Raw genomic sequence first — 8,888 nt, forward strand, 5'->3', positions numbered from 1 at the left:
GAATCCCCAAATCAGAATCCCAATTTACCTTATAAAGTAGTTGCGAGACGATATAAACCAATCAAAGTCAGTTTGATACTCGAATCTCCAAGTTCAAATTCTCCTATTGTAGAGTAACTGTGAGACAATGGGAACATGCTAGCACGAACAAACTGATAGCTCATTTTTCCGCAAACAAGTAAACCTTACATTTCCGGTGTAGATCCACTTTTATCGTGTTTTATTCGATAAATTCTACAAGACACAATGTAATGTCTGAATCGAGTTAAATCGGATTCAAATACGCCAAATGGGATCCAGCCCTAAGGAAACCGGCAAGGGTTCGAGTCTTTGGATCTTCCGAATCCCGATACTGCCAACACTAGGCGAAATTGTTGTGGTGCGCTAGTTGGAATTCACGACTGTCGCGAAATTGTTATCAAACTCGCGTAGTGAGTTTTCTATTGATGGATTCCCCTCCAATGAAACCTCCGAGAGGAGTAAAATATACCAAAGAAACGGTAAGCATCGTCGTGCAAACGATGGACAATTGGTAATCCTCCGTAAGTATTCGTAAACAAGCGTCGAGAGTCGGTGAAGCATTCATCTGTGGTGCAAAAGATGATGTGTTAGTTTCAATTGTGGGTGGTAATCAATCAATTGCTCTGCTGGTGCGTCATCCCTGAAGTGGGACGATCGGTCCGTTTAAGAACTTTGGACAAACCATTGACACATAAATAATGACGAGCTTGACTATGTTCCGCCCCCCTCGACGGAAGGGCGTGTGAAGTGACATCATCTTCGTGGCGCATTACTTCTGGTTGCACAAAGTGCACATACGATAAGAAACATATTACCCAAGACGAACAACTAACGTGGCATGTGTCTTCCCTTCTAATCTACAGAGCGGCTGCGGGCTGCTCGTTTCCGTGATCAAGACCCTCGATGCCAGCGAAACGAACGAGCAGCGGGAGAGGGAGAAGCTCAAGATCGAACGGGAGTTCCGGAAGACGGACACCCGGTTGAACGAGCTGGTATCGCGGAGCGATGGCGACCTCACGAAGGTTATGCAACTGTTTGGCAAAGTGTCGACGGAAATTACGGCCTCCCGGGAGCGGATACACGTCGTGAAGGAAAACCTGCAGTCCTGCAAACAGCTGCTACGGTGTCGACGCGAGGAGCTGAAAAAGCTGTACACGGACGCCATCCAGCATAAGTACGTGCTGGAGATGCTGGACCAAATCACCGAGATACGGAAGGTTCCGTCCCAGCTGAGCGCATTCATGGCCAAGAAGCACTACCTGCACGCTACCAAGCTGCTGGTGGCGTCGATCGAAACCACGGACGGTAGGCTGAGAGGTGTCGAGGGTTTGAACGACCTGCGGCAGGACTTCCAGAACCGGCGGCAGCAGCTTTACAGTAAGCTGCTGGAGGAGCTGAACAAGCACCTGTACGTGTCGAGCACGGCCGACGTGCTGCAAAACTTCCAGCGTCAAGCGTCCGGCCGGAACAGTCAGTACGCGGCCGGTGGAGCTTCGCCGTTCCAGCGCAATGTGTTGCGACGATCCGCCGAACGGGTGGAGGCGAACACAAAGGCACGCAAGGCCTTGTTTGAGATCTCCAAAAATGGTACGTTGTGTGGAAATGTTTCGGCCAAAACTCGTTATAACTGTATTGTTGTTTGTCTGACAGGATTTCTAGATGTTGATCAAAGTGAAATTATTGAAGATACGGAACTGCTCGATCCGGATGTCAATTCGTCTTATTTTTTGAGTATTATTGTTGAATGCTTTGCATTGTTACAAAAAGTGCCTGAATCGATCGAGGTAAGTGGAGACAATGTGCAATCATTCTGTCGCAATTCTTTCATTCCATTTCCGTTTTCTTCGTTTCAGTCCATTAAAGTACAAATGCAAAGCGAACTACTGGCGATCGTCACCAAATCCACCCAGCACATAAATTCACTCGAGTACCAGCAACAGCAACAGCAGTCCCATCAGCAGACCACCACAACCATCGGTACATCGAGCACGTCGTCGTCCAGTGCAGTGGCCTGTAACGGTACCCCGGGAGGTGGAGGGGCAGCCGGTGAATCGAACCAACCGGCCCAACCGGTCCCAATGCTCGAACTGCTCGAGCTTGTGTTCAAGCAGTTCAAACTGATCGCCAACGCGCACCAGCAGGCGCTGCGAAACTATGGCAACGTAATACAACGATACAACATTCCGCAAGTGAAACCTTACGACATCATCGAGTACTGGGGGCAGGCTCAGGCAGTGCTAAAGCTCGTCCTCACCGACTACCTGGACATACAGAACGATAGTGGAGACGAGACGCTGCTCATGCGCGGCCAGTTCCCCGAGCAGTCGACCAACGTGAACGCCTTCTTCAGCCGGCGTAAAACGCCCGGCAAGAAGCTGCTCTTTCGCTTCGAAAAATCATCACACACGGCCGAAGCCGGTGGCTCGACGGTGGACATCGAGGCCGGTGGGCAGCAGGCGAAAGAACACCGGCGCAATCTGTCGAACGTGTCGAACAGCACGCCAAAGGAAGAATCGCTGCTGCTGCTGAACAGCTCGGCCGCTAGCGGAACGTCCGGGCACTTGCTGAATAGCAGCTTCCACCAGCAGCAGCAACCGGGGCACTACTTTGGTGGCCGGGATGGTGCAGCCGCGGCCGCTGCAGAACGTCGGAAGCGAGAGCGTGCTCTTGTCTGTCCGGCCGATGCATCCCTGGTGAGAAAAATCTACCTTCCACTCATGGGATACATTCAGGAAATTGAAGACTTTATGAAGTGTAAATCGGGGTAAGTAGCGATGAGCACCCAAAGCAGCGATCGTTGAACACTAATGAGTGAAACATTCTTTTTAGGCAACCGTGCAGTTTGAACACCTTCCTAGCGAACTACGTAAAGGATGGTTATCTCGCTCGGGGTCACAACCGGAACTTGCAGCTGACGATCGAATCGCTATCGAAAGCTCAAGACGCATGGCGCACGATCATTAGTCCCGAGGAAATGAAACGGCTTGGGTTGTCGAGACCGTTGCTTCAAAATACACTCATTGTTGAGAATCGTAAGTATCTATCAAAAACTATGTGTGTTCTGCTTATGAACATAACTTCTATGTACATAGTAACTAAAATGTCCATATACATAAAATTATCCAAATGAGGCTTTCCCGAACGCTAAGGCGTTGTTTTTGACCCAGTTTTGTAAATTTAGTTTTGTCGATGCTCACAAATTGATATTAATTTCGTATGTTTATTAAAATCCTTTTTTGTCTCAAATGTTCGGTTAGTACTAGTGAATTAATTCTCTACAAACGTGGGTCGTGCTAATTGAATTAACTTTACTACTCATTATATTTTCCCGTTATTCTTTAATTTAATTATTGGTGAAACTGGCTGGTTAAAAATAAGTGTTTATGCAAGAGGAACATAAATGTAGGGAGCAAAAGTCTAGAGCAATACTTGCTCATTAAAGTTAGGTTAGCAAAATTTGTATGAAGTTTAACCAATTTTTAATCAATCCATTCATCCGTTGTCCCCTTCAGGAATCGCCGAAACGAAGAAGCTCATCCAAGATCTTCCCACCTATTCGGACGAGTTGCTTAAAATGGTCTGCTCGCTGCTGAAGACGTACCGTGAAACGTGCCAGGCCGCCTATCGGGGTATCGTGCAGCCGGAAACTGAAGACAAACGCATCTATAGTGTCGCCTGGTTGAAGGACGACGATATCACACGTTTTCTGAAGTATGGTCCATCCCAAGTACATCACTTTTCGATCTGCTTCTTATGTCTGACTTTTACTTCATCTTATGTATTCACTTCAGGTCTCTGCCTAACTGGACGGACCTGAAATCGTCCAACGCCCGGATGCGGCAGCTGCAGCAGAAGCGGCTGATCAAGGCGGAACCGTCGGAGGAGGAAAGTCCCACACAGGTGCAGCAGCGTAACGTGCGGGAGGCGGAAATGCTCACCAGCAACCTGGGCGAAGGTGGCATCTCGCAGCAGGAGATTCTCTCGGACGTCGGCGTGCTGAAGGAGCTGGCCATACTGCAGGAGAGCATGGAGTGGTTTGCCGGTCGCATCAACGACTTCGCCCAGGAGCTGAAGAAGCCTATCGTGAACGGCATGGTGGCGGCTTCGCCGGTCACTACACCCGGTTCGCCCGCGCCCGCCGGTACCGCTTCGATCGTCAACAGTCCGGTGATCGTTAAGGATGGCATGATAAAGGTGCTGATCAATCTGGCGCTCGAGTTCGAGGAGCTGGCGAACACGTGTTTGCTGGTGCTGCACCTGGAGGTGCGCGTCCAGTGCTTCCACTATCTTCGCGCCAGCCCCTCCGATCGCTACAAGTCGAACAATCCGAACAAGAACGATTCCCTCGAACCGGACGCGAAGGTGCTCAAGCTGACCAAGGTGCTGTCGGACATGGACGAGGCGCTCAGTTCAACGCTCCATCCGAGAAAGACGAAGGTACGATAAAATTATAGCTTCTCGTGAAAGAAGTTCAGCTCGACTGTATGCTTTTTCCTAACGTTTTTTTTTCAGTACGTCTTTGAAGGACTCGCTCACCTTGCCGCACGCATTCTCATCATGGCGGCAAACTCGATGGAATACATCGACCACTCGGGCGTGCAGCGGATGTGCCGGAACGCACTGGCACTACAGCAAACCCTCAGCAGCATCACGGCATCGCGTGAGGTCGCCCTCGACTATGCACGTTCATTCTACGAAATGTTCTACCTAGACCCTGAGGTACCGTACTCGTACATTTCCCAAAGCTAGCCGTTTGGTTTAACACTTGTTTGCTTCCCCTTTCCGCAGGAAATTCTCACCTCGATCGTGGAAAAGGGTGCACAGTTCACGGAAATGCAATATCTCAACGCGCTCCAGTTGATCTTCCGCAACCGAGGCATCACGGATCCGGCCATCGTTGGCACGTACCAGCAAAAGCTTTCCGATCTTCTTGGCACGAAACCACCGCTAGGTGTTACGGTCTAATGTGGATTTGTTATGTGGGTGAAGGATGCAGAAGCAGCAAACTATACTACATGTAGCAATTACTGTCGATTTGAGGATTGCGTCCCTCGGGAAATAAAACGATGGATGGAGGAAAAAACTATCAACGTGGGCGAGGGATGACGTTTCGACAAAACTCGGTGTTCAATTATAGTGCTTCGTTTATGTAGCTGTAAGCAAAATCCGTAAGCCGCCATTGCTATATAACTATATAGGCAAAACATGGATAAGCAAACTGAATTCTCATTCACGTCCACCGGTTCGGGCGCGCCTAATTAATCTAAAAAAAGCATTACACCTTTTAGGTACGATAAAAACCTAAACGTGGGCTAGTACGGCTCGTTGTTGCTGACATCGTTTGAGAGCTTTTGTTAGGAAGGAATACGCTTAAAACGCTGCACGCCTTAAGCGGCATGGAGAAGCGCGGGATGAATTTATGGAATTACACTGGAAAGATACTGATATAACGAAACACTTTGGTAGGCCAGCGGTTAGTTGTTTGTAGCTGTTTGTTATTTAACAAAAACAAAACATTTGATCCTTGCTCGAAGCTAGGCTTCGAACGTAAGCGCTCCCCTGCTTCCGGGAGATATCGCAAATGCAACGGGAGAGGGGTAGTGTTGACTTACATGCTGTTAGAAAAGGAGAAGGAGAAAGAGATAGAGATAGAGAATTCAACTAACATACACCAGCAACCAACTATACTGTAACCAGCAACTGATAATTATTTAGACCGCCAGCTTGTTGGTGATAACCTGCATAAGCTCTTACGCTAGATTTAAATTGGAAAGTATTCGAAAATAATCAACAACCCGTTCCCGAAAATCTGTACTCATTCATGCTCGGCCAGGTTATTTTACGAATAACTTACCCTTTCTGTCCCCTTCCACAACCTGGTTTCGTACATTTACGTTGGACAATACTAACCCGGGAAATATCCCATACTGTGGTGCAATTGGGCAACGGAACACTTGGACAGTGCAACGGACTCCGAAATGCGAGTAATGTAAGGTGCTTGCGGAAACAGTTGATTTACTCGTTGGAAAATAAACCTTCCAAGAGGGGAAGGAGGAGATGAAACATACCCAATGTTGCAAGAAGAAGTCGGGTGCGAACTGACCGAATTCCGTAGGACAAATAAAAACTAAAAACGAAAGAATCAGAAATGAAAAGCAAATAAACCTAAAATGCAATTCTAATCAAAACAGGGAACCTGCACTGTAAAACAGCAAATAAATCAATCCGAACGGTGTTGTCCATGGAGCACGCCGGAAAGACAACCTGCGCCACAGATGTTTTGCAGACAGTAGACCAACGCACCTGAACACCGTATACTCGTCGCCGTTGTTTCGTTGGTTTCGAATCGCATTCTGTAAACAAATGAAGAAACGAACGTGTAAAACGCAGCGCGAACGACACACGAGACCGGTGCTGGCCTAGGGCCACGGAAGATTCTTGTAGACGTTGACGATTACACCAGCGATCCGTTGTCCACGGTTGAGCAACCCAACCTATCGTATGTTTATTTGTTTACGCATTGCCCGCATGTTTTTCCGCCCCATGATTTTGGCCCCAAAATCTTTGTCCAGACCGGTTAAATGTTGAGCTGGTCGAACTGTCAAGGTCGCCACGGGAATCCGCGTGGACCCGATTGTTGGCTTTCAACAGTTAATGTTGGGAAAGTTAAACAATAAATTAATTTTCTTTTAGTGGTACTTTTTCTCCACAAAGGAAGGATGCTTCGCGAACGTGGTCGAACACGTGATGTTGCAGTACAACCACGTATTTAAATCTAGTTTGCATCGGTTTACCATAATCTGAGAATTCTTACCCGAAAAAAAAATCCTCCTGCGCTCATGACCGTCATAAATCAAAAACGCAGATTGACGCAAAATATGAACAATCGTTACCGACCAGGGTTGAAACACGTTGTTTCAACAACCACGAGTACCGCTCCATATGTTGGCCGCCCTGTTTTCTCCCCTTTTGCTACGAAACTTCTTTCCGTTGTTTGGGTAGTTTTCCTTTCCTTTTTTAAATCACCGCCTGCTGAGCATTTGTTTATCGCAAAAATGGCACAGGTCGCAAAGAACAATTTTCTTTTGGGAATCGCTAAAGGAGAAAGAAATCGTACCCTCGGGAAATAGAATCCGCGGTCAGATCCTTCGGTGGTGGAACCAACCGACGTTTTGAGGAACCAACATGCGTTCGAGATGAAATGTTTAAATGAAAAATGGAAAACAATTTTTCATTCATACCGATTCTGGTACAATGTGTTCGGTACAATTGAAAGAAAAACTCAAAATGTAGCATCGGGTTTGTAGTAGAAGAAAAAAGCAATGTTCATAACTGTGTTTATTCTCGTCTCGGGGTTGGATCATTTGGGAATACTCCGATTCATAACAGAATCCTAAAAGTAATTTATTCAAGATTTTATAACCATAAAATCACATGTTTAACAGCACGTTTTGATTTTATTTCCCTTGGCCCTCTGAATGAATGAGTCGATCAGGACAAAAACTTGTTTTTATATGCAGTATGGTTTTCCCCCCACAATTCTACTCACTTCCCGTGCCCGCACATCACTCGTAATCCATCGCTATTTGAGTCCATTTCGCCATTTCCTTTCGTGATGCAAACTTCCGCTTCAAACGGCAAAAATAATATTTCCATCCTGCAACGCATAGTAAATCAATATTTATTCACCGTTAATCGAGCAGGTTGGTCCGGTTATTATTTCATCTTTCGCCGGTGCATCATTGGCATCAGAATTAATGCTGCTACCCTTTCTTTTTACCTTTTGCGCGCAAATAGAAACATGCAAAGAGGAAAATAACGCCAACAAATGCACTCGAATACCCAAACCCCATTTCGCCGTCCAGATGGTGATCGTGGAACTGTTTGTTTTTTTAGCGACTCCATCTGCAATCGACAATATTAACGGAGTTTTCTAGCTGCACACAGACAAACACCAACCAATGCAAACGGAAGAAAGGAAAGGAAATGGATTTTCCATTCATCATAACACGTGCAAAGAGCTCTTGAAGTTTGATTTAAAATACCTTTGGGATTGATTGATACGTTTGTGTTTTCTTTTGCGTTTTAATTTGTCCTTATACTTTTGTTTTATTTTCATATTTGTTCGGAGAACACAAAAAAAATATAGGTGTCACGAATGGAAACAAGGTAGGGTTGGCACCGTTGACATTTGACCGATTAGATCGATTACGCCGACCAACGATTACGCCGACCCAAGGTTGGCGTATAAAAGCGGGAGAATTATAGAGACAAAAAACCATTAAAAAGTTGTAAATCGAACAATCGTGAATAAAGTTACTAAATTTGTGGCGCATCCACAAGCGACCAAAATTTATCTTTTACTGTTCCAAACGATTTGCAACAATAGGAATGGCTCTAGCGTTTTCTCATTGGATTGAAATCAAACAAATCAACTAAATTATGACACTTTCTTACCCTCTCTTTATTCCTTTTTTTTAAATGGACTAATAAATTTTGACGGAGAAGTTTGTTTATTGATTTTGTTTCATCTCGCATCTTCTGTGTATTTTTTCATCACCTCACCAATTTCAAACTCACGGACATTGCACCCTTCCGCCCTAGAAGAGTGCATGATATGTGCAAATGGATTTCGTTGTCAAAACATCATCGGGTATCGTATCGAATTCCCCTTTTTCACCCTACTTTGTCAACCCGTAAGTAATTTCACCCTGAACTTTCACCCTTCTTAAACCGAAGAGAACCCCACAAACACTTCGTCCCATTCAAACCATCGTGAGATGGTGCAATAATTGCAGTGCTTCTTCTAAAGAAAAACAGGAAAATCCAAGCTGGCGGCGACCCTGCCCTACACCCGATGCTAACCT

At 46.1% G+C, this 8,888-nt stretch overlaps 1 protein-coding gene across 2 annotated transcripts; it reads left to right on the forward strand.

Moving 5' to 3' along the window:
• Nucleotides 1–378: 378 nt before the first annotated feature.
• LOC131261071 (exocyst complex component 4) lies at nt 379–6,197 on the forward strand. Of its 2 annotated transcripts, XM_058262973.1 has the most exons (11): nt 379–500; nt 885–1,608; nt 1,681–1,805; nt 1,875–1,930; nt 2,024–2,592; nt 2,665–2,785; nt 2,851–3,053; nt 3,534–3,732; nt 3,813–4,458; nt 4,534–4,740; nt 4,810–6,197. In XM_058262973.1, exons 1-11 carry the CDS (start codon nt 447–449, stop codon nt 4,984–4,986), a joined length of 3,081 nt encoding a protein of 1,026 aa, XP_058118956.1. In that variant the 5' UTR covers nt 379–446; the 3' UTR covers nt 4,987–6,197. The 2 variants fall into 2 exon arrangements, with proteins under 2 accessions (XP_058118956.1, XP_058118955.1); XM_058262972.1 differs by having other exon boundaries at nt 1,672–1,805; nt 1,875–2,785.
• The last annotated feature ends 2,691 nt before the right edge of the window (nt 6,198–8,888 follow it).

This window comes from Anopheles coustani, chromosome 3 (genome assembly GCF_943734705.1).
Source record: "Anopheles coustani chromosome 3, idAnoCousDA_361_x.2, whole genome shotgun sequence".
In the NCBI taxonomy this organism is placed as follows: domain Eukaryota; kingdom Metazoa; phylum Arthropoda; class Insecta; order Diptera; family Culicidae; genus Anopheles; species Anopheles coustani.

What these genes read in the sequence shown, in the direction of transcription:
- LOC131261071 (XM_058262972.1), top strand. Translation starts at nt 447, where the DNA reads ATGGATTCCCCTCCAATGAAACCTCCGAGAGGAGTAAAATATACCAAA. An exon ending in TAAAATATACCAAAGAAACG is followed by an intron (nt 501 to 884) that starts GTAAGCATCGTC and finishes TCTAATCTACAG; the next exon opens with AGCGGCTGCGGGCTGCTCGT. An exon ending in TCCATCCGAGAAAGACGAAG is followed by an intron (nt 4,459 to 4,533) that starts GTACGATAAAAT and finishes TTTTTTTTTCAG; the next exon opens with TACGTCTTTGAAGGACTCGC.